This window comes from Scyliorhinus canicula, chromosome 17 (assembly GCF_902713615.1).
Source record: "Scyliorhinus canicula chromosome 17, sScyCan1.1, whole genome shotgun sequence".
NCBI lineage: Eukaryota > Metazoa > Chordata > Chondrichthyes > Carcharhiniformes > Scyliorhinidae > Scyliorhinus > Scyliorhinus canicula.
Window position 1 is genome coordinate 95,229,699 of NC_052162.1, and position 26,217 is coordinate 95,255,915.

General features: G+C 45.6%; 1 protein-coding gene across 3 annotated transcripts in view; it reads left to right on the forward strand.

Annotated features, from left to right (window-relative positions):
* The window catches only part of LOC119952442 (FERM domain-containing protein 7), a 100,685-nt gene that overhangs the window by 71,259 nt on the left and 3,209 nt on the right, over positions 1-26,217 (forward strand). For 2 of the 3 annotated variants that reach the window (XM_038776198.1, XM_038776199.1), the window contains 7 exons: positions 1,935-2,013; positions 9,384-9,481; positions 11,257-11,371; positions 16,262-16,409; positions 20,220-20,315; positions 20,410-20,576; positions 25,391-25,459. In XM_038776198.1, coding sequence (XP_038632126.1) covers positions 1,935-2,013; positions 9,384-9,481; positions 11,257-11,371; positions 16,262-16,409; positions 20,220-20,315; positions 20,410-20,576; positions 25,391-25,459 — 772 coding nt within the window. The remainder of the gene's footprint in view (positions 1-1,934; positions 2,014-9,383; positions 9,482-11,256; positions 11,372-16,261; positions 16,410-20,219; positions 20,316-20,409; positions 20,577-25,390; positions 25,460-26,217) is intronic. The other variant, XM_038776200.1, reaches the window with a different exon arrangement.

Consider the following 26,217-nt stretch of genomic DNA (forward strand, 5'->3'; position numbering starts at 1 on the left):
TTGGAAGCCCCCATTACAGAGACCCCTGCTTGGAACCCCCATTACAGAGACCCCTGCCTGGAAGCCCCCATTACAGAGACTCCTGCTTGGAAGCCCCCATTACAGAAACTCCTGCCTAGAAGCTGGAGAACTGACTAGATAGATCAATGGAAAAAAAAAATTGCTTTAAAACTCACCTGTGCCCTACACCTGCTGGCGCAAGCAGAAAGAAATAGCATGTGTACATTCCTAGAAAGGAAAAAGTACATCAGCTGGATTTAAAGCCCCTAGATCTTTCACCTGCAAGGCTTTCATTCATATCATTGCGAAATTGATTTTACTGGACTGTGATTGACAGCTTGCACACAGAGCCAATTGTCTGGATTGCTTAATCCCATTCCCCTTCACGCTTGAGTGGACTTTAAGTAGTCTGCTGTGAAACTAACGATAATGTTTATAAACATTTAGTTATGATTGACAGCTCTTGTATCACATCAAAGGCAGTTTAGTGTTCTCACTCCAGCCAGCAGGACATCAAGAGGAGGTGGTGGCACTGTTACTGGGCTAGAGACACAGGGCAATGCTCAGGTTAAAATCCCAATACTGCATGTGGTGAAATTCAAGTTCAATACAACAAAAACTTGAATTAACCAACTCTTGTAAAAGCCTATCAGATCCATTACTACCATTTATTGAAGGAACGTTGTCACTCCAGATCTACAGCAATGTGATTGACTATTGACTGCCCCCAAGAGCAATTAGGGATGGGCGATAAATTATTTATTTATTTTAAACCCACATCCCACCACCCTATTCCCCAGTGAAAATAGAAAATGGGACTTCCGCATCCAGGTTCTGCTTTTGGAAGGTCCCAGAGTCTTCACAACTCTAAGAAAATCCAAGCTTTTGTGTCATCCTGACTGTAATGTCCTTGTCAGATGGCCTGATTTATATTAAAAGAACACTTGTAGCTAAAGGTATAAACAATTTATTAACATTAACTGTAAGTCAAATATATACAAAACAATAGATGAATAATAGTATGACCATGGACAAGCAATCTCCCAGCTCTTTGAGGTCAGTCTGAGGTGACCTGACTCTGGGCAGCACAGTAGCATGGTGGTTAGCATAAATGCTTCACAGCTCCAGGGTCCCAGGTTCGATTCCCGGCTGGGTCACTGTCTGTGCGGAGTCTGCACGTCCTCCCCGTGTGTGCGTGGGTTTCCTCCGGGTGCTCCGGTTTCCTCCCACAGTCCAAAGATGTGCGGGTTAGGTGGATTGGCCATGCTAAATTGCCCGTAGTGTCCTAAAAAGTAAGGTTAAGGGGGGGGTTGTTGGGTTACGGGTATAGGGTGGATACGTGGGTTTGAGTAGGGTGATCATGGCTCGGCACAACATCGAGGGCCGAAGGGCCTGTTTTGTGCTGTACTGTTCTATGTTCTATGTTCTAACATTCACTTATGTATTAATGGGACTCCTAGTGGTCAGTCGGTGAATCACAACACAACCAGATATCACTCCACTCACAATCTGCTTTCCCACTTATCTTTGTACAGCAGCAAATTTACAATTATGCACTCAATCTCTTCATCCAAGTCATTGATATTGATTGTAAAAAGCTGGGTTCCCTGCTCAGTTCCCTGGGTTCAGTGATCCCTGTGGCACTTCGCAAGATCAAATTCACGATTGGACTGGCTAGTTGAATGCAGAATGGATGTTGATGGATACAGGGACAGTGTGGGTAAATGTAAATGAAACTATTTGTTTGAATGGTGGATAAATACTAGCTCTGACTGGGATGGCTAAAGGGCATCTTCCTGCATTTAGCATGCATTTTTGCGTGGTTTCCTGCCCAGTGATTGGAGAAAAATTCCATCTTTTATTGACTTTGCCTCATTTGTGAAGCCTTCCTGATCTTCAATGCCCAACTGGTAAAGCTCATTTTCTTTTGACAGGGCAGAAGACGGTTCTATTCCAATTCGTAGTGAAGTTCTTTCCCCCTGATCCAGGGCAGCTACAAGATGAATTGACAAGGTGGGTATAAATCTCTCCCATGCTGAGGAAACCACTCAATTCAGTTGCCATTAGAACTCTAGATAGTCTGTTTATAAATTCTGAATTGGCCCCACATGTTGCCAATACATTGGGAAATCCATTAAGATCATGTGCTGTGGGGTGAAGCTTGAACCCACAACCTTGGAAAGTTGGGCAACCTCTGGCCTCTTGATTGTACTGAAATGGGGAGGGGGTTATAGAGATTCAAAGAGGTTCTTACAGTGGGAAAGCGGGAAGATAAGGGCAGGGCAGGGAAGCCTGCACTATCCAGAGAAATATCCCTACACTGTGTCACAAGAATGCAAGAAAGAGGAGTAGTCATCGACCTTAGGCTTTTCAAGTCTGCTCCGCCATTCAACAAGATCATGGCTGACCTTGGGCTTCAAGTCCATTTTTCCCCCATATCCCTTAACTCCCTGAGAGACCAAAAATGTGTTCATCACAGCCTTAATGCCCAACAGCACGGTGCCACAGTGGTTAGCCCGAGGACAAGGGTTCAATTCCAACCTTGGGTCACTGTCTATGTGGAGTTGGTACATTCTCCCCATGTCTGTGTGGGCTTCTTCCAGGTGCTCCGGTTTTCTCCCACAGATGTACAGGTTAGGTGGATGTTAGGTAGACTGGCATCGCTAAATTACCCCTTAGTGTCAAAAAGCTTAGGTAAGGTTACTAGTTTAGGAAGATGGGGTGGGGGTGGGGGAGTGGGCCGAGGTAGAGTGCTCTTTCAGAGGGTAGCCTCGATGGGCCAAATGGGCTCCTTCCACATTGTAGTGATTATAAATATATTCAACGATGGAGTAACTACAACCTTCTGGGGTCGAGAATTTCAAAGATTCACAATCCTTTGAGTGAAGTAATATGAGTCCGAAATGACCACCCCCATCTGTTTTCTATTCTTGTACTTATACATTAAGTCATGAATTCACCTTTCCAAATGGCTGTGCTTTTGCAAAAGTACAAAGTAACTGATTAAAATATGAGGTAGGTCCCCTATTAGTGATTGCTGTAACAATGCTTATAACAGTACTAGTCTTAATCTACATTCCGCTGTAATTAACAGGAACAAAGTACTTCCTATTTTTGAAAAATACTATTTGAGTACACAATTCTTTTTTATTCCAATTAAGGGGCAATTTAGTGTGACCAATTCACCTACCCTGCACATCTTTTTGGGTTGTGGGGGTGGCAAGAATGTGCAAACTCCACACGGACAGTGACCCGGGCCGGGATCGAACCCCAGTTCTCAACAATGTGAGGCAGCAGTGCTAACCACTGCACCACCATGCTGCTCCCAGGAACAAAGTACAATTAACCTACACCTTCTACAGACAGTGCAGCCTTCCCTAATACCTCTGAAAGGTCTGAGTGTTTTCATTCCAATTATCCAAAGCACTTTGATGACCTCATCATTCATTGAGAATGCTCAAATTCTAATTTTCTCTTAATGATTCCAGTATGACATCATTATTAATGAGCAAAAAGGCAATTAACGTGATTTTTTAAAATCAGTTATGTTCCAGACATTAGTTTCCAAGTTTGTAAGTGCCAAGAATTTAATCCTATTTATAGGAATGAAGGAGTTATTCGTGCCAGTGCTCTATATTGTAGCCTGCATACACTCTCATGGGCGGCACGGTAACCCAGTGGTTAGCACTGTTGCTTCACAGTGCCAGAGTCCCAGATTCGATTCCCGGCTTGGATCACTGTCTGTGCGGAGTCTGCACGTTCTCCCATGTCTGTGTGGGTTGCCTCTGGCTGCTCCAGTTTTCTCCCACTAGTCCCGAAAGACATGGGGCGCAATTCCCTCATCGGGAGACTAAGGGCGCAATTCTCCGCTCCCCACGCTGGGTGGGAGAATCGCGGGAGGGCCACTCTGGCACCCCCCGCGATTCTCCCACCCCCGATCGGAGAATCGACGCTCGCCGTTTTTCCCGGCGACCGGCGATGCTCTGGCCCAGATGGGCCGAGCGGCCTGACGACCCCGACGGGTTCACGCCAGCGGCAACCACACCTGTTCAATTTGAAAATAAAAGTAGCAGTGCTTGTGTTTACAGTTGTTAGACCGCTGATCTCTAAAATCCCTGGAAGGTCCTGAGAATGCCAAGTTGCAAACTGTTATGCTTTAAACTGTCCATTTGCTTCCAAGTTAAAAGAGAATTTGGTCCCAAGGACGTCTCATTAGCATTTCTATCTCTATAAATCTCGGTTGGTTAGAGTCATACCTGGAGCAAAGGAAGATGATTGTGGTTGTTGGAGGTCAATCATCTCAGCTCCATGATATCATTACAGGAGTTCCTCAGGGTAGTGTCCTAGGCCCAAACATCTTCAGCTGCTTCATCAATGACCTCCCAGGGCAGCACGGTGGCTCAGTGGGTTAGCACTGCAGTCTCACGGCGCTGAGGTCCCAGGTTCGATCCCGGCTCTGGGTCACTGTCCGTGTGGAGTTTGCACATTCTCCTCGTGTTTGCGTGGGTTTTGCCCCCACAACCCAAAGATGTGCAAGGTAGGTGGATTGAACACGCTAAATTGCCCCTTAATTGGAAAAAATTAATTGGGTACTCTAAATTTAAAAAAAAAAAAATCAATGACCTCCCTTCCATCATGTTAGATGTGGGGATGATCACAGATGACTCCTCAGATAATGAAGCAGTTCATGTCCAAATGCAGCAAGGCCTGGACAATATCTACTCGGGTTGACAAGTGGCAAGTTACATTTGTGCCACACAAGTGTCAGGCAATGACCATCTCCTACAAGAGAGGATCTGACCATCACCCCTTGACATTCAATGGCATTATCATTGCTAGATCCCCTAGAATGATTCTGGGGGTTATCATTGATCAGAAACTGAACTGGATTATCTATATTATTACTGTGGCTACCAGGGAAGGTCATAGGTTAGGAATCCTACTGCGGGTAACTCACCTCCTGACCCCCCCCCCCCCCCCCCCCCCCCCCCCCCCCGAGCCTGTCCACCATATCCAAGGCACAAGTCAGGAGTGTAATGGAATATTCTCCACTTACCTGTATGAGTGAAACTCCAACAACACTCAAGAGACTTGACACCATCCAGGACAAAGCAGCCCGCCTAATTGCTCCCCTTCCACAAACATTCAATCCTTTCATCACCGATGAACAGTGGCAGCTATGTGTACCATCTACAAGATGCTCTGCAGGAACTCACCAAGGTTCATCAGGCAGCATCTCCAAACCCACAGCAGCAGATATCTGGGAATCCCACCATCTTGGAGGTTCTCCTTTACATCACTCACCACTCTGACGATAAAATATATTGCACTTCCTTCACTGTCGCTGGGTCAAAGTCCTGGAACTCCCTCCTTAACAGGATTGTTGGTGTACCTACATCTCAAGTACTGCCGCGGTATAAGAAGGCAACTCACCACCACCTTCTAAAAGGCATTGGCAATGAATGCTGGCCTAACCAGCGACATCCATTTCTGTAAATTAATCAAATTAATTACAGGACCCATGTGATTCATGTTGCTGTGAAGATGGGCTTTGAGAGAGGAAGAGTTTTCAGGAACTAAAGTTCCTATACATAGTTATTCTCCCTGGATTGGGCAGCAGAGATAGAACAGGTAAAAGGCTAAAGGTCTTTATGGTCTATCACGCAGGAGTGTGGGTAGGGGCTTGAACTCAGATTCAAAAGACAATAATTGTGAGGGTTTATAATGTGGCTTGTATATTTGCCTAGCTTGCATTAGAAGGATGATCACCAGGAAAAAGTTTCTCTGGAAAAGACAGGTCTGGACTTCAATGTTACCAAGCTCGGCAATCTCGATATGGAATTAAATTAAATCACTTTAGGCTGGGTTATCATAAAATAGTAGAATTTACAGTGCAGAAGTAAGACATTTGGCCCAACAAGTCTGCACCAATCTTGGAAATAGCACCCTACTTAGGCCCATGCCTCCATCCTATCCCCGTAACCCAGAAACCCAACCTAAGCTTTTCACGGTTCACGAAAATTGAATGACTACTTATGGGACAGAGTATCATATACAAGTTGGTTTTTCAGTTTTGTTGAAGGTAAATGGGAAAAATTCTGACCTGTAGTTTAAAGTATAAGTTACCTATAAAAATAGTGTTATGCAAATTGTGCTTTTAGTCTGTTTTGTTACAGTAAAAGTCTTAAAACATGAAACCTTATCGTGTCATGTTTTCAGCTATTAACTGGGCGTTCAAATTTATTTTTAAGTTATTCATCGCTATGGGACTATAACAAATTACACAATTTTGCATTGATTACTTATTCCTTAAAATACTAGCTTTTAACCTTTTAACCTGTTCATGTTCAATGAATAAGTCAGCTCACAATGAGGTACCTAGAAATTAGCATTTGGACAGCAACTTAATAGTCTATTGGATATCAACCCTCATTACTTTGTCCTTCAGACTTGGGACCCTTTGGAGATGTGTCACTTGTCATGGACAGTTTTGGGGTGTTTCCTCAAAATTGGCCATGATCAATAAATATGTATGTGGATGTGTGTTTCTTACCCTTGGAGTGAGTGAGTCAATTTAAACCAAACCAGCAGCAAAATCTTCCATAATGTAAAAGAAATGGTTGGTTTATTTCTACACTCTTGCTCTGGTGGTTACTGATGAAAACTATGCCACCCACATGCACACACGAAGATTAATTACCGATGAAGATAAAAATAATGCTTGTAAAACTTGAACCGAGTTCAGTCTCTATTGCTTGACACATCCCTGTTCTTGTTTCATAGTCTAATTGTTGTGTTGTCTGAGGTGAAAGCTTTGAAATTACAGCATTGGCTCAGCTGCTGTGAAGGCTTCCACAGTTGATATTCCAGAGGTTGCTTTCACAGGTAGTTTAGGGGATGGATCAGGATGCAAGGAGGAGAGAGAGGGCGCTTGTTTCTCTGATTCTGCAGGCACAGCACTTTCAAAACTGTCCAGTTACTTACAGCAGCACCATGGTCTGTTTCCGGATGCCTTCCTCCATCTCTCCCTGTTGACGAGTAGTTTCTTCACAAGATGGCTCCTCATGTTGTACCACAATTGTTTCTGCAGGCAGATTCTTGCCTTTTCAGTAGCTTTGGCAGGAAAGCCAAGATGGCCACTGTCTCAAAATTGTCAAATGATGCTCCCAAATAAGGAAATTGGTTCCCCATGTCTAGGGCTTATGTGAGCCATTGTCTTTTAGCCGAAGTAATTACATTTTAAATATCCCAGCTATTAGCTTGAAATGGCCTAATTCTCCCATCTCTAATGGATTGGAAGGACCTGTTGACAGCTTAATGTCCCTCAACTGTCAAGGACTTTGTTCTTTGAGGAAAACCGTCAGTCAATTAATCTTATTTACAGTGGCCAACTACTCATTGAATTTTTAAATTATTTTCACATCTGGCCTGAGTGTCCCAGTTTGAAGATCCAAACCAACCGACGTTTTTTATCACCTCGCATTCTGAAGAGATTACCACCTACAAAGACCACAAACTCAGCCACAACGATCTATCAAACCTTTTAATTCCTGTTATTTTTTAACCTTTCCTTGCCTCTCCACTGTGCGACTGTCTTGTGTGCGTCTGGCTGCAGGGTGGGATGGGATTTGGGGAATAGTTAGATTAGCAGATTGTCCCATTCTGACCATTATATGTTCATCATTTTCCTTGTTATAAATAAAGTGTTTTAATGTTTTACTGACAAACTGGTGCCTGTAACTCATTGGAGAAATCAAGGATCAGAAATCTCAGATAAATACACAAATTATTGGTTAATTCACTTATGTTGGGACTCCGGGGTCTGTGGAGCTGGAATTGACTGCACACTCGCCTAGGGTGTCATAACAAATGCTTTACTACAAAACACTTACGAATTAAAAGCGAGAACGTCATTCAAAGATAGTTGGATAAGTATTGGAAAATAAGGAATATGAACGGATGTAAGGAAATGGAGTTCTGAGATAAACGTTTATTTGAAGTGTTGGCAGGTACAAAAAAATAAAGATTTGCATTTTTATATGATTACAGAAAGTCCCATATGTTTTACCGTTAATTATATACTTTTGACACCCACAAAATGCAGATCTAATCCAATTCAATCGATCCCACCCATCGATCTAGGCTCAAACATCAACAAACCGATGGAAGGTTTGAAGGTTATGTTTGTTGAAAACAATCTTCTCAGTCCCAGGATATTGCTGCAGGAGTTCACAAGGGCAGTCTCCTACATGCTACCATCTTCAGCTACACCATGCACAGTCTTGCTCCATTATAATATCAGAAGTGGGGTTGTTAACTGATGATAGCGCCACGTTCAGTTCCATTTGTAACTGCTCAGATCGATTCCTGAATGCAGCAAACCAGGAAAACATTCCGGCTTGGGCTGATAAGTGGCAAACAACATTTGTATCACCCATTACTATTTCCAACAAGAAGGAAATCTCACTATCTCTCCTTGACATTTAATGGCAGAACCATAACTGAATCACCCACCATCAACATCTTGGGATTACCCTTGACGAAAAGTTGAACTCAACTAGCAATGCCTACATTGTGCCTAGAGGAGGTCAGATGCTGTGACAAGTAACGCACTTCCTAATTCCCCCAATGCCCGTCCACCATCTACATTGGCACAAGTCAGGAGTAGGATGGAATGAGTGCAGCTCCAACAGCAAGGTTGAACCAGCCAGGGTAAATTAGTCTGCTTGATTAGCACCCTTTCCACCACCTTAAACATTCACGCCCACCATCAACAGCACACAGTAGCAGCAGTATGCCTGATATTCAAGATGCATTGCTGCAACTCACCAAACCGCCTTTGACAACATCTTCAAACTTGTGCGTCATACCAAAAAGACAAAGGCAGCAGGACATGCAAACACCACCCCCTACAGAATATAGACATAGAACATACAGGGCAGAAGGAAGCCATTCAGCCCAACGAGTATGCACCGAACAACTTTAAGCCCTCACTTCCATCCTATCCCCATAACCCAATACCCCCTCCTAACCTTTTTGAACACTAAGGGAAACGTAGCCAGTCCAATCCACCTAACCTGCACGCCTTTGGAATGTGGGAGGAAACTGGAGCACCCAGAGGAAACCCATGCAGACACGGGGAGAACATGTAGACTCCGCAAAGACAGTGACCGCAGCGGGGAATTGAACCTGGGACCCTGGCGCTGTGAAGCCACAGTGCTAACCACTGCTCTACCGTGCTGCTCACAGGTTCTCACTTGCTGTGAGATGCCCCAAGGGGGAGCTCTGATTTTGGCCTTGCCTATTTGGCATTGACTATTCTGCCTGTCTGTCTGTCTGACGATTGGCTGACGATATTCTAACTGAACTTGCTACTTCCGCAGGTATCTGTTTGCTCAGCAAATCAAACGGGACCTGGTTGCTGGGAGACTTCATTGCAATGATAACAGTGTTGCACTGTTACTTTCTCACATCATCCAGGGTGAGTAATGTCTAAACTATCCATCCAATGGAGTCCTAAAGAGGCTTAAATGTCTCACTGAGCATTGATGAAATCTGGGATCCCTGCCTGACACAGAAGTTACATTATTTGTTTTTTTTAAATATCAAAATTACAGATTTGTGCCCAGGGCAGAATGTACATACGTTTATGCTGATTTACTGGGGCTGGTAGTTGTGGTCCATGGCGGGAGCGGGGCGGTTGAGGGATGGGGGGAGCTTTTATTTAGCTAACTCGGAGTGAATGAAGCAAGAGGTCCTACTCCAGATTGGTCAGGAAACTATGGGCTTGGGCCTTCCATCGCTCCACCCCCAGTATCCCAGGAGGAAAAAAACAGTAACCTTGGGAAGTGACTGGTACAAATCTGATCTAGTCCACTAGAATCCCTACAGGTCTTTTGGCCCATCGCATCTGCATCGTCCCTTGGAAAGAGCACCCTACTTAGGCCCACTCTTCCACCCTATCCCCATAACCCCACCGAAGACTATGGGGTAATTTAACATGGTCAATCCACCTAACCTGCATATCTTTGGGCTGGGGGAGGAAAGCGGAACACCTGGAGGAAACCCACACAGACACAGGGAGAAAGTGCAAACTCCACACAGTCACCCGAGGCCGGAATTGAACCCAGGTCCCTGGATCTGTGAGGCACCAGTGCTAACCAATGCGTCACCGTGGTGTTGTCTACCTTAAAATGTAACTCCAATTTGGACCTGCACCAGCTATTTACAAGTATTGCTAGGTTTTCCTTCTGATTGGACAGGAGCTGTGGGCCAAGGCTTCAAGTGCTCCTCGCCCACTCCTCTCGGACTCCCTAATGTGGTCTACTCGAACTAGGCCTAACTTTTTGTCTGGTCGCCACCCCGGCCGGTCCCATCTGGCTTGGGAGCCAGCCTTGTGTGTTCCACTCCCCACCTCGGCAACGAACAAGCCCATGCTCTGACTCCACACTCAGCCAATTACTTTGCATCAATGCCAAGATTTCAAGCACGATCACAGGAGAAAATTGAGTGATCAAACCTCAACGCCAAAAGGAATGCTTGCAAAAAAAAAAAAAAGGTTGATCCTTCATCAGCTCCTTTGGTCTCTGTTTGACATCCTGAGGGGTAAAGCACAAACTCCAGCATAACTCATTCAACACAGATAACATGCGGATATGCATGACATACCAATAAGAAAATGAGCACATGTCGACCTAACTGTTTAAGAAAAAACTGTAAGTAAGGCTCCACCTTCCCCGTCGACAGCAATATTCATGGGATTCTTCCAAGTTCCCCTCCAAACCGCACAACATCCTGACTTGGAAATATATCGCCGTTCCTTCACTGTCATTGGGTCAAAATCCTAGACCTCCCTCCCTAGCAGCACTGTGGGTGTACCTACACTTCATGACCAACACCTCCTTAATGGCAATTAGGGTTGGGCAACATACAATGGCCTTTCCTTTGATGATCATATACTGAGGTAATAACCAAAACAAAACCTCCCCCCCCCTGCAGCATAATGTTAATGGTTCCACCCCATTAGAGAGATTAATTTGGCTGGGTGTTTGCTGGACAATATGGAATTAGCTGCTCAATGTGCACCCAATCAGGCAGCATACATAATGACCAGATTGCCCATATATCCTGCCGTGGACTTTCACCCCAAATTAAAATCCACCCTTGTATCTCGTTCATTTATTTCCTACTCTGGTTGGTTACGCAAGTCTTTATTTACCTTTTCTCTCTTTGTGTATTTGTCCTCCTATCTTGAAGCTGAGGTTGGTGATTTTAATGAAGAACAGGACAGAACACATTTACAATCTAAGATATATATCCCAAACCAGGAACGTCTGATTCACAAAATAATGAATTTTCACCAGAAACTTGCGTAAGTACAAAGTAAGATAAGCGAGGCTCCACAGAATTCAACATGAAGAAAGACATGTCAGTATTTTTGATTCAGGTGGTGGCGCTTGACTTTGAGTTAGAGTGAGTCCGACTGGAAAGTGTTGTTCTGTCAGAGAGGCTTTTGGACGAGACTTTAAACCTGCTCTTTCAGGTGGGTGTCAAAGATGCAATGGGACTATTTTGAAAAGTGCTAGAATGTTCTCCTCTGAGTCCTGGCGAACAGACGTTCTTCAAATAACATCAATAGAAAAATAGATTAATACGTCACTCATCGATCAAATTGCTGTTTGTGGGGCATTGCTGTGTGCAACGTCGATATTGTGTTTGTCCACATCATCAAAAATAATTCTGGGAGATAATGGACGGCATTCTCTCAGCCTGGGGCAGCGCCGGAGGATCTCTGCAACCGGCAAGGATCGCGCCACGCTGCCCCGATGCCGGCACTTGATTGGCGCCATTGGCACCGGTGTGGTTGGCGCGGCGCCGGTCGCGGGCCCCTCTATGCGGCCGGCCCACCGATTCTCAGCCCGGGATGGGCCGAACGGCCGTCATGAAAACGCCGAGTCCCGCCGGCGGCATCCACACCGGCTTTCAGCCGGCGGGACCTCGACATGGAAGGGTCGGGGGGTGGCCTGTGGGGGGGAAAGGGGGGTCCGACCCCGGGGGGGGCCTCCGATGTGGCCTGGCCCGCGATCGGGGCCCACCGATCGGCGGGCCAGTCTCTCTGGCTGGGGGCCTCCTTTCCTATGCACCGGCCCTTGTAGTACTGTGTCATGTTACGTCGGGGCAGGCACTTTGAAGGACGCCACTGCGCATGTGCGCGTTGGCGCCGGTGCCACTGCGCATGCGCGTTCCTGCGGCGCCCAGTTCGAGCCGGGATCAGCAGCTGGAGCGGCGTTAATCGCTCCAGTGCTGTGCTGGCCTCCTGTAGGGGCCAGAATTAGTCGTGGAGTCGGCCCGTTCACGCCTTCGTAAAACGCGAAGCTGTTTACGACAACGTGGACACTCTGCCGCGGGATTAGAGAATCCTGGTCCTGATATATTCAATTTGATGATGCGTAAAGAATACCTGGCAAAGTCATTGATCATTAGAAGGTGCTAAACAATCAGAAAAGATTGTCGTTAACTACTTACTTTTCTACATTTAAGACTAACGCAAGGAGAAATTTCTTCACTCAAAGTCTTTGGAATTCTCTACCTCAGAGAGCTGTGTATGCTCAGTCATTGAGTTGTTCAAGATTCAGATCGATCGGTTTTCAGGCACTAAGTTAATCAAAGGACATGGGGAGAGGACAGAAGTTGGAATGAGGGTGAAATTTCGTTGTGATCCTATTGCAAAGCAGAGCAGGTTCAAGGGACTGTATGCCCTAAATTTGGACCTGTTTGGGGTGTTCTTTTCAGATTTATATTTGGTTGGAAAGAATGCAGGGGTTAGTTTATGTTTCTCTGTTACTTGCAAAGGAAAGAAAGTCAAGCTTACCTACAAGATGTAGAAAGTGGGGCGTGAAAATATCACCAAGTCCAACCAATGTCGTCTTGTTTATTAAATGGGGCAACCTGGGACATCCCCTCCTCAGCACTGGCAATGGCCACTAGCAGCAAAGGCAGAATCCAAACTGGAAGGCATATGAACCATTTTAGGCCAACACAAAGGAAGATGGTTGTGGTTGTTGGAAATCAATCATCACAGTCCCAGTGTTACTTACAGGAGTCCATCAGGTTAGTGCCCTTGGTCCAACTGTAGTGGTATTGTTGCTGGACTAATAGTTCAGAGACCCAGGGTAATGCTCTAGGGACCCTCGTTCGAATCTCACCACAGTAGACAGTGGTGCACTGGTTAGTATTGCTGCCTCACGGCGCCGAGGTCCCAGGTTCGATTTCAGCTCTGGGTCACTGTCCGTGTAGCGTTTGCATATTCTCCCCGTGTTTGCGTGGGTTTCGCTCCCACAACCCAAAAGATGTGCAGGGTCGGTGGATTGGCCACGTTAAATTGCCCCTTAATTGGAAAAAATGAATTGGGTACTCTAAATTTTATAAAAATAAATAAATAATCTTAAAAACCCTCTGGGATTGGCGATAAATGTTGGTTTAGCCAGCGACGCCCACATCCCATGAACATGGGCGGCACGGCAGCACAATGGTTAGCACTGTTGCTACACAGCGTCAGGGACCCGGGTTCAATTCCCGGCTTGGGTCACTGACCGTGCGGAGTCTGCACGTTCTCCCCGTGTCTGTATGGGCTTCCTCCGGGTGTTCCAGTTTCCTCCCGCAGTCCAAAGATGTGCTGGTTATGTGGTTTTACCACGTTAAATAGCCCCTTAGTGTCCAAAGGTTAGGTGGGAATACTGGTGTAGGGTGGAGGTGTGGCCTTAATTAATTAAGCTGATTGGAGCTGATTAATAAGGGGTTATGGGGAGAAGGCAGGAGAATAAGGATGATAAAATATCAGCCATGATTGAATGGCGGAGCAGACTCGATGGGCCAAATGGCCTAATTCTGCTCCTATGTCTTATGGTTTTATGGTCTTAAGTAGGGTGCTCTTTCAAGGGCATGATGGGCCGGAGGGCCTCCTTCTGCACTGTAGATTCCATGAAGTTAAAAGAAAAAAATCTAAAGCTGTGTCATCAATAACTTTCCCTCCATCATAGGTTCAGAAGGGTTGCTTGCTGAAAGCAGAACTAGGGGGCATAGCCTGATAATAAGGGGAAGTAGATTTAGGACTGAGCTTAGGAGGAACTTCTTCACCCAAAGGGTTATGAATCGATGGAATTCCCTTCCCAGTGAAGCAGTTGAGGGTCCTTCATTAAATGTTTTCAAGATAATGATAGATAGTTTTTTGGAGAATAAAGGGTTTTGGTGTTCGGGCCGGAAAGTGGAGCTGAGTCCACAAAAGATCAGCCATGATCTCATTGAATGGCAGAGCAGGCTCGAAGGGCCAGATGGCCTACTCCTGCTCCTAGTTCTTATGTTCTAAATTGCAATCATCTTCAGCCAGAAGTGCCAAGTGGATGATTAATTTTGAACCCTTTGTGAGGGTCCAGCATCACAGATGTCAGGCATTTCACTCCCCCTGAAATAGCTGAAGACACTGAATACTGTGAAAGCTTTGGACCCTGGTAACATTCTGGCAATAATACTAAAGACATACTGCGCTCCTAGCCAATCTGTTCCAGTGCAGCTACAACACTGGCATCTATCCATCAATGTGGAAAATTGCCTTGGTATGACCTGTACACAAAAAGCAGAACAAATGAAACCCGACCAATTACTGGTCTATTCTCAGTGCTATTAAGTGGCACTTACACAGCAATAATCTATTTACTGATGCTCAGTTTGTGTTCCGCCAGGACCATTGAGCTCCTGACTTCATTACAGCCTTGGTCCAAACATGGACAAAAGGGCTGAGTGACTTTCCTTGACATCAAGGCAGCATTTGACCCAGTCTCATCTTTCATATGAGACTTTACATCCAAGGTCCCATCTGCCTGCTTGGTTGGAGGTAAAAAATTCCAAGATACAATTTGGAAGGAGAGGAGGGGGGTTCTCCCAGGTATTCTGGCCAATATTTATTTCTCAATCATCATCACATAAATCAGGCTATCTGGTGATTATCATATTGCTGCTTGTGTGTAAATTGGCTTTCATGTTTCCTACATTACAACAGTGACTACACTTCAGAAGTATGTCATTGGTTTTAAACTGCTTTGAGGCATCCAGTTGCCATGAAAAGTGTGATATTAATGCAAGCCTTTCTCAGCTTTCTTTTTAAACATTAACTCCCTCCACCATCAATGCACAGTGTCAGCAATGTGACATGCAAGGTACAATGCAGCAACTCGCCAAACCTCTTTGAGAGCACCTCCCAAAACTGTGACCTCCACCATGTAGAGGAACAAAGGTAACAGATGCATGGCAGCTCTAAAACCTTCATGTTCCCCACCAAGTGGGTGACACAGAGGTTATCACTGCTGCTTCACAGCGGCAGGGACCCGGGTTCAATTCTGACCTTGAGTGACTATCTGTGTGGAGTTTACACATTCTCCCTGTGTCTGTGTGGGTTTCCTCCGTGTGCTCTGATTTCATCCCACAGTGCGAAGATGTGCAGGTTAGGTGGATTGGCTGTGCTAAATTGCTCCTTGGTGTCCAAAGGTTAGCTGGGGTTGCAGGGATGGGACGGGGGAGTGGGCCAAAGTAGGGCGCTCTTTCGGACGGTCGGTGCAGACTCAATGGGCCGAATGGTCTCTTGCACTGTATGGATTGTATGATTCCATGATTCAAATCACAGACCATCCATCCTCGGAACTATATTGCCATTCCTTCAGTGTAACGGGGTCAAAATGCCAGAACTCCTTGCCAAACAGCAATGTGCATCCATCTACAGCAGATGGACTGCGGCCATTCATGAAGGCAGCTCGCCACCAACACCTTCTCAAGGGTGATGAGGGATGGGCAGGAAATTCTGGCCTTGCCGGTGATACTCACATCTCAGGAGCAAACAACAGCTGGATGCCACCTTCACATAGATTCAGTGGTTCAGGAAGAAATCCCAGACACACATTCTGGAGGACAACTACAAACGGATAATAAATGACGGCCTTGCTAATCACAGCTACGCCTAAGGATAAACTTATAAAAATCCTACCTGCCTCACTAAAATGGGCTTTTCTTGAAGGTCATTAGATGTCGAACACACATAATGGACTTAGTCTGAAATTGAATGTGAAACAGTCTTAACTTTCAAACCAATTATTTTGAGCTTAATATCCCATTTGTTACAAGCCTCATGTGAGCCCATGAGGAAAGGATTCTTGTAGGTTGTAGTGAGCTGCTTTGCTCATAGTCAATGAATAAACCTTTGATCTTTGCACAGTGGGTTGACTTCAGCTCAATCTGAATCACGCCTCCTGGACACAGCTCGGACGTTGGAGATGTTTGGCATCAGACTTCATCCAGCCAATGATGGAGAAGGAACACAAATCGATCTGGCGGTTTTACATATGGGAATATTGGTTTTCCAGGTGGGTTCAACCTCGTGAATGGTGTAACTGTTGTGACGAGGTATCACATCACTGGCTGCATCACGTGCAGTGGTGGTGTAGTGGTATTGTCACTAGATGAGTAATCCAGGGTCATGCTCTGGGGACCTGGGTTCGAATCCCACCATGGCAGCTGGTGAAATTTAAATTCAATAAAAATCTGTGACGATGACTCGATTATCATAAAAACCCATCTGGTTCACATAATGCCCTCTGGGGATAGAAATCTGCCGTTCTTGCCTGGTCTGGCCTACATGTGATTGACTGCAACATGGTTGACTCTTAATAGCCTTCTGAAATGGCCCAGCAACCCAGTCAGGGCAATTAGGGTTGGGCAACAAATAATGGCCCTGCCCCGGAATTTTTTTTTTAAAAAGCTGCATTTATTTGTTGCAGAATTACAATAACATCTTTCATAATAATACTCAGTTTTTGTCTTTCTGGACTAGTCTGATTCTATTGATGGGACCTGTCTGTTTGTGGATTTATTCAGTGGGTAGGGCCTGGCACACACTGAGGCAAGTGCATGCATGGAGGACTGGAGCACATAACATGGGAGCAGCAGCCAATGGTTAGAAGTGGTGGGTGTGGGGGAGGCATTGGTAAAGAACAAAAACAGTGGAAGGTAAGGAGAGCTCAACCAGTTACTCTGGTTGGAGAGATTGTTTCTCTGAGGGATGGAATACAATTTCTGGGAGGGATGGGGATGCATTGGGAGGGATTGAATGGCATGGGGGAAGGATGGCATGGGAGGCATGGATGACCTGATGGAAATGGGTAAGTATAGCAAAATAGCAGCGGCAATTATGGGACACAAATATTACTCGAAATTTATTACAATAACAATCTTTATTGTCATAAGTAGGCTTACATTAACACTGCAATGAAGTTACTGTGAAAAGCCCCTAGTCGCCACATTCTGGCACCTGTTAGGGTACAAGGAGGGAGAATTCTTGTTGGAGGGAACCAGAGTACCCGGAGGAAACCCACGGAGACACAGGGCGAATGTGCAGACTCCGCACAGACAGTGACCCAAGCCGGGAATTGAACCTGGGACCCTGTCGCTGTGAAGCAACAGTGCTACCCACTGTGCTACCGTGCCACCCATGTTTCTTATATTAAAAATGAAGATTCACTAAATTTGAATGAAAAAGGTTTGGAAAATATGTCAGGTGATTTAAATAAATTCATATGAGTTGACTCTCTCGGTGAAGAACATGATACCCTTCAGAATTTCAGTGTACAAACAATTGGCGGAATTTAACGTAACAATTTCTAAGTTCATTTGTGACGGGTTTTTCAGTGAGTTGCCCATCGGCTTTGCCGCCAAGTTCCCAATCGCTATCAAACGACCCTTAGTCACTTTTTGGGCCCTGGGGAGTTTCTCACAAGTTTACCCCAGACTTAGAATTTTATTCAGCACTTGGGAGCTGTACTCAGAGGTCTGGTCACCATTTTGAAAGGTTGCCCTGATCTCTAAGTGAGCTTGTGCATAGCTCCTACACCCCCCCCCCCCCCCCCCCCCCCCCCCACCCATGGGCAATGTCATCCCCCTGCACATATGAGCACTGCCACATGCCCCTCCCCCCCAAATGAGGATACCCCGCTATGGAGTTGCTGGGGCTCCCTGCTTCAGGCCGCCCCACACCCCCCTCCAGGAACCCCATCCGTCACACCTCTAACCTCCCAGAGGCCCCTATTTACCTGTCCTCCACCCTCCTTTCATGGGCCTGGCCCTCCTCAGGCTCTGACCCTTGGCAGTGCCACCCAGGCACCTTGGCAGTGCCAGAGTGGAAGTGTCAAGGTGCCTGCATTCCAAGGGGAGAGTCAGGGAAGCACCCTGCACTATCCCTGGCTACCCAGGAGCCCCCAATGACTGGGAGATCTCCGCAGGTGCTATTCCGCCTGGTCGACATTTGTGTGGACTAGTACTGAACACCGCCCAACTGTGGCTTCTCTGGGGAGGCCTGTAGATCCCGCGTAAACTAGCTTAAGGAGGCTTTAAACCTACCTAGGCACCCACTGTTTGGTCATGCTACCTTTGGATGGGATTCTGATTCTGACACCTCGCAGGACTTGGGTATATTCCACGAGGCATAAAGACTGTTGGGAACCAATGGGAGGCCGCTCCCGGATATGTTGAGTCTAGCTCAGTGCAATGCGGCCGATAGATCGCACCCTAAGAATCAAGAATACAATTATAATATTGCTATGAAACCTGCATCCTAAACAACGTCTTTGTCATGGAATAAGATTGGTAGTTAGGAAGCGATTTTTTTTGAAGATAGATGAGAGATGCCGAAATTTGGACAGCAGGTTTTGAGGAAATAGAATTTATTCCTTACAATTTGAGCCCATCATTTGTAAAGCTGCCCTTTTCAACTCAGGTGAAAACTGTTCCCAATTTAGACTTTCATATCCCATGACTATAAATAAAACCCAGACTCCTGTCAAAATCTGTATTCATATTCCTAGTCCTGTTTTTATCAGCAGACAGTGTTATATAGCTTTTTCCAGAGTGTGAAGTTTAGATTTTATTAAAGTTTTTGATGAAAGAATAACTAGAAATCCTACATTTAAAAAAGCACTATTTCAAAACGATTAGGTTGCAAATGATATGCGGGTCTTTGTCATGCAGGTACCGTACCGATACATTAACCATGTTGTAGGTTAGGTGGATTGGTCATGCAAAATTGTCCTTCAGTGTCCAAAGATAGGCAGGCTAGCTTAGCAGAGAAATGATTAACAGACTCCCTGCATAAATAGAGCTGGCCAGTTTGGAACCAGCAGAGAGAGAGAGAGGAGTGAGCAGCAAGGGAAGCTGCTCCTGCTCCCGCTCCTGCATATATATGTTATTGTAAATAAATGTTATTTCTTTGCATCCTGAAAACTCGTGCTGGATTCTTCGTGGCCCTCACAAAAGAACCCCATCAAAAGAAAATGTAATGTGGCTCCCAGTAAATTTAGGGGACTGATTGTAAATGTAAGATTGAGATCACCAAATCAGCACTCGAACCGTAGGTAATAAATAATACCCGAGGTATTATTTCACCAATCTGTCATCCTTACCTGGTCTGGCCTACAACTGATCCCAGATGCCACACAGTTCAAGAGCAATTAGGGATGGGCAACAAATGTTGGTCTTGCCAGTGATGCCCACATCCCCTGAAAGGATAAAAGGGGGAAAACCTATTCAGCTACTGTGACCAGTAGAGCTGCTGACTTCACATTCCTGCTCTACAACCCACGGAGAATGCTCCTATTCCAGCTCCACTTTTTACATCCCTCCATTAGTGACTGTGCCTTCAGCTGTTTAGGCCCTAGATGTTAGAAGTCTTTCCCCCCCGTAAAGTTTCCCCTTCTTCTAAGACCACTTAAAATCTTGGACCGAGTATTTGGTCACCTTTATATATGATGTCGCTCCTTGTGATAACCCTCATGGGACACGTAGGGATGATTCTATTGATCTTCCCTTGGGATTCATGGAATACGAGCTTCCCCGCTGATTGGTGGAGGCCCATCAGCTGCGGCTCTTAGAATAAATCCTTAAAAGCCGGCCTGCATTGGTATCGGCATTATTGGTAGTCCCAGTGGGGACCTATATGCCACATTGTGGCTTTTTATTTTGGTTGGAAATAAACCTCCGTTTAACCTCAGAATAAATCACCATCAGTCAGCTCTCACCCCTCAAAGGGAAAAGCAGCCTATGGCAACTTTACTTTTTTTTAACTCACAAATATAAGCTGTTGTGGACGTGGCAGGATTGATACAAGACTATTCCTCTCATTACAGGGCAAAACAAAGATCAATACATTCAACTGGGCCAAAATACGCAAGCTGAGTTTTAAGAAGAGGCATTTCTTTATCAAGCTGCATTCCAACATTTTCGTAAGGATTATTTCCTACTTTCAACAATATACGAGATTAACATGCATCAAGTGATTCTTTGTCCAATAATGTGTCCTGTCTCCAAAAATGACAGACCGCCTCATGCAAGGATTCCTTGGAATTCCTGATGGCAAGTCGTAATACGTGCAAGCACTTTTGGAAGACATGTGTTGAGTGTCATGCCTTCTTTAGGCTCCCTGAGGAACCCAGATCGAAGCCCAAGCCCATCCTTTACAGTAAAGGATCTTGCTTCCGGTACAGGTATTGTGGAGAATTCTCCTTTGGGCTATTGCACTTCATTGCACCAAAATATTGTTTTAATTATTCGGGCTAAATACAACTTATTCAGGAACAAGTAACATTTTATGGTGTCAGACACATTTCAATGAGTGGTAGACTTGCCCCTGAGTTAGAAGGGAGTCAATTCAAGCCCTACTCCTGAGAATTGGACACTTAATGTTGTATATTTTATATCTGGGATCTCTGCAGAGATGACACTGGTCTCTATATATGCAGCTGGCTTTATTCACAGTGCTCTAAAAAGTACACCCCCTACTTAATCTCTGTCTTCCAGGTCTCTTTACAATTTATTTTCTTTTCTAGACTGAGTCTAGGCCCAACTAATCAAACAGAGTGAGTAGCAATAGTAAACACACTCACATAATCAAGCACGTAATAATGGAACAATTGAACATATTCTGGGTTGAAACTCCAGTGCATATTCTGGGTTGAAACTACCAGGGGAAGGCCTTAGCGGCCAGGTCTCTGGCACTGAGTCTGGCTCTGTGGCTCAGAAGGGAAGGGGGAGAATAGAAAAGCAATAGTGATAGGAGATTCAATGGTGAGGGGAAAGGATAGGAGATTCTGTGGTCATGATCGAGACTCCCGGAAGGTATGTTGTCTCCTGGGTTCCAGGGCCAGGGATGTCTCGGATCGAGTCTACAGGATTCTTAAGGGGGTGGGTGAGCAACCAAAAGTCGTGGTGCACATAGGTACCAACGACATAGCTAAGAAAAGGGATGAGGATCTAAAAAGTGATTTTAGGGAGTTAGGTTGGAAGCTAAATAGCAGGACAAGCAGAGTAGTGATCTCAGGATTGCTACCGGTGCCACGTGCAAGTGAGGCAAGGAACAGAGAGCGAGTGCAGCTGAAAGTGTGGCTGCAGGGCTGGTGCAGGAGGGAAGGTTTCAGATATGTGGATCATTGGAATATCTTTTGGGTAAGGTGGGACCTGTACATGAAGGACGGATTGCACCTAAACTGGAGGGGCACCAATATCCTGGGTGGGAGGTTTGCTAGAGCTCTTCGGGAGGGTTTAAACTAGTTTGGCAGGAGGATGGGAACCAGAGCTATGGATCAGAGGATAGGGTAGCTGTTGAACAGGCAGAAATAGTATGCAGCATATCTGTGAGGAAGGATAGACAGTGATAGGGCAAAGCTGTACTCAGTGGAATGGGTTAAAGTGTGTCAGTTTCAATGCAAGGAGTGTCAGGAATAAGGGAGATGAACTTAGAGCATGGATCAGTACTTGGAACTACGATGTGCAGCACGGTAGCATTGTGGATAGCACAATCGCTTCACAGCTCTAGGGTCCCAGGTTCGATTCCGGCTTGAGTCACTGTCTGTGCGGAGTCTGGACATCCTCCCCGTGTGTGCGTGGGTTTCCTCCGGGTGCTCCGGTTTCCTCCCACAGTCCAAAGATGTGCAGGTTAGGTGGATTGGCCATGATAAATTGCCCTTAGTGTCCAAAATTGCCCTTAGTGTTGGGTGGGGTTACTGGGTTATGGAGATAAGGTGGAGGTGTTGACCTTGGGTAGGGTACTCTTTCCAAGAGCCGGTGCAGACTCGATGGGCCGAATGGCCTCCTTCTGCACTGTAAATTCTATGATCAAATTCTATGATTACGGAGGCATGGATTTCACAGGGAGAGGAATGGTTGTTAGATGTTCTGGGGTTTAGATGTTTTCAGAAGAATAGGGAGGGAGGTAAACGAGGAGGGGGAGTGGCACTGTTAATTAGGGAGTGCACCACAGCTGCAGGAAAGGAAGTAGTTGAGGAGGGTTTGTCTACTGAGTCAGTATGGGTGGAATTCAGAAACAAGAAAGGAGCAGTAACTTTATTGGGAGTTTTCTACAGACCCCTCAATAGCAGCAGAGAGATAGAGGAACAGATTGGGTGGCAGATCTTGGAAAAGTGCAGAAGTAACAGAGCTGTTGACATGGGTGACTTCAACTTCCCTAATATTCCCTTAATGCAAATGGTTTGGATGGAGCAGATTTTTTCAGGTGTGCACAGGAAGGATTCCTGACTCAATATGTAGATAGGCCGACTGCGGGGAGGCCGTATTGGACTCGGTGCTCGGCAACGAACCAGGCCAGGTGTCAGATGTCTCGGTGGGAGAGCATTTCGGTGACAGTGACCACAACTCCTTGAGCTTTACCACAGTCATAGAGAGGGATAGGAACACACAGTATGGGAAGGTATTTAATTGGAGGAGGTGAAATTATACTGCTATTAGACAGGAGCTGAGAAGCATAAAGTGGGAACAATTGTTCTTGGGAAAATGCTCTTGGGGATTGTTTAAGGAGCACTTGCTGCGAGTGCTGAATAGTTTTGCCCCGCTGAGACAAGGAAGGAATGGTAAGGTGAAGGAACCTTGGATGGCAAGAGAAGTGGAGCTTCTAGTCAAGAGGAAGAAGGAAGCTTACGTAAGGTTGAGGAAGCAAGGATCTGACTCGGCTCTAGAGGGTTACAAGGTAGCCAGGAAGGAACTCAAACACGGACAGAGGAGAGCTAGAAGGGGACATGAAAAAGCCCTGGCTGGGAGGATTAGGGAAAACCCCAAGGCATTCTACACTTATGTGAGAAATAAGAGGATGATCAGAGTGAGGGGAAGGCCGATCAGGGATAGTGGAGGGAACTTAAACCTAGAGTCCGCGGAGATGGGGGAGGCCCTAAATGAATACTTTGCTTCAGCATTCACTAGAGCGAGGGACCTTTTTGCCCATGAGAACAGTGTGAACCAGGTTAATAGACTCGGACAGGTTGATATTAAGAAGGAGGATGTGCTGGAAATTTTGAAAAGCATCATGATTGATAAGTCCCCTGGGCCTGACGGGATATACCCAAGGTTACTACGAGAAGCAAGGGAGGAGATTGCTGTGCCATTGGCGCTGATCTTTGCATCCTCACTCTCCACTGGAGTACCGGATGATTGGAGGGAGGTGAATGTTCCCCTGTTCAAGAAAGGGAATAGGGAAATCCCTTGGAATTGCAGACCCATCAGTCTTACGTCTGTGGCGAGCAAAATATTGGAAAGGGTTCTGAGAGATAGGATTTATGATTATTTAGAATAACATCGTTTGATTAAAGATATTCAGCATGGCTTTGTGAGGGGCAGATCATGCCTCACAAGCCCATTGAATTCTTTGAGGATGTGACGAGACACATTGATGAATGCCGGGCAGTGAATGTGGTGTATGTGGATTTCAGTAAGGCATTTGATAAGGTTCCCCATGGTAGGCTCATTCAGAAAGTTAGGGGGCATGGGCTACAGGGAAATTTGGCTGTCTGGATACAGAATTGGCTGGCCGAAAGAAGACAGTGAGTGGTAGTGGATGGAAAGTATTCCGCCTGGTGTTCGGTGACCAGTGGTGTCCCGCAAGGATCTGTTCTGGGACCTCTGCTCTTTGTGGTTTTTATAAATGACTTGGATAACGTAGTGGAAGGGTGGGTTAGTAAGTTTGCTGATGACAGGAATGTTGGGGAGTTGTAGATAGTGTTGAGGGTTGTTGCAGGTTACAACAGGACATTGACAGGATGCAGAGCTGGGCTGAGAAGTGGCACATGAAGTTGAACCTTGATAAATGTGAAGTGATTCATTTTGGAAGGTTGAATTTGAATGCAGAATACAGGGTGAAAGGCAGGATTCTTGGAAGTATGGAGGAACAAAGGGATTTTGGGGTCCACGTACATAGATCCCTCAAAGTTGCCACCCAGGTTGAGAGGGTTGTTAAGAAGGTGTATGGTGTGTTGGCTTTCATTAACAGGGGGATTGAGTTTAAGAGCCGCGATGTTTTGCTGCAACTTTATAAAACTCTAGTTAGACCACACTTGGAATATTGTGTCCAGTTCTGGTCGCCTCATTATAGGATGTATCTAGATGTTTTGGAAAGGGTTCAGAGGAGATTTACCAGGATGCTGCCTGGACTGGAGGGCATGTCTTATGAAGAAAGGTTGAGGGAGCTAGGACTTTTCTCACTGGAGCGAAGAAGGCGGAGAGGTGACTTGATAGAGGTGTACAAGGTGATGAGAGGCATGGATAGAGTGGATAGCCAGAGACTTTTCCCCAGGGTGGAAATGGCTGTCACGAGGGGACATAATTTTAAGTTGATTGGAGGAAGGTATAGGGGAGATGTCAGTGGTAGGTTCTTTACACAGAGAGTGGTGGGTGTGTGGAATGCACTGTCAGCAGAGGTGGTGGCGTCAGAGTCATTAGGGACATTTAAGTGACTCTTAGACAGGCACATGGACAGCAGTAAATTGAAGGGGTGTAGGTTAGGTTGATCTTAGATTAGGATAAATGGTCGGCACAACATCGTGGGCTGAAGGGCCTGTACTGTGCTGTACTGTTCTATGTTCTATGCAGTATTGAGGGATTGGTGCACTGTTGGAGATGACATTTTTCAGATGAGACAGAATCCCTGCCTAGCCTCTCAAAGTGAATGTAACAGATCCCTTGGCACGATTTGGAAGAAGAGTAGAGGGACTCTCTCCCGTATCCAGGCCAATATTTTTCCCTCAAGCAGCATCGCTTAAACAGATGATTTATTAACACATTCTCTCCCGTATCCAGGCCAATATTTTTCCCTCAAGCAGCATCGCTTAAACAGATGATTTATTAACACATTTCTGTGGCGTCTTGCTGTATACAAATTTGCTCCTGCGGTTGCTACATTGCAACGGTAGCCACACTTCAAAAGTACTGAAAGGGGTTTTGAAGTGTCCAGAGGTCACCAAAGGTGTCATTATCAATGCAAGTTCTTTCTTTCTTTAACTTTTAACTCTGGTTTCAGCGGAAGAACTCAGAAACAACTGGCTGAGTACATGAGCAAAGGAGATTACAAGAAGGTGCCATTTGAAAGGTAATATTCACCAGCATGCCAATGATAAAACTTAAGACAATTTACAATTCCACTTTCTTACATAAAATTACAGCACCTAGCTTTTCCTGGCTAGCTTCTTAAAGCCATCTATACTATTCAACTGGTTTTACTACTCCACATGATAATGAGTTCAACTTCTCACCAGTTCCAGATTGCTACCCGGTTCTCTCCAGGTTATTTTAGTGCATAGCTGCTGATCTATTACAATTGCCAGTTCACACAAAGTCAGAAGTTCAGGGATCAAGTATCTGATCTAACCTGACAGTGCTGGGCTGAGAAGCACCTGCTCTCTGATTAACTGCAAAATTAAGGCATGCTTGCCTGCTCGGAACAGGGTAGAGGATCTATCTGCAAGCTCCCTGACCAACATTCATCCCTTAACCAAAAACAGACCAGTTAGCCACTTACCTCAACTTCTCACCTCCGAGTCAGGCAGCTTTGCATTTGTGGGGAGGCAGTGTCTCTGTTCCAGAAATCAAGAGACTCTGGGTAATGCTCTGAGGACCCAGGTTCAAATCCCACCATGGCAGATGGTAAAATGATGACTATGAACCTATTGTCGATTGTTGTAAAAACCCATCTGGTTCACTAATGTCCTTCAGGGAAGGAAATCTGGGGTCCTTATCTGGTCTGGCCTACATGTGACTCTAGACATACAGCAATGTGGTTGAGACTTAAATTCCCTCAGGGATGGACAATAAATGCTGGCCCAGCCAGCGACACCCACATCCCATGAA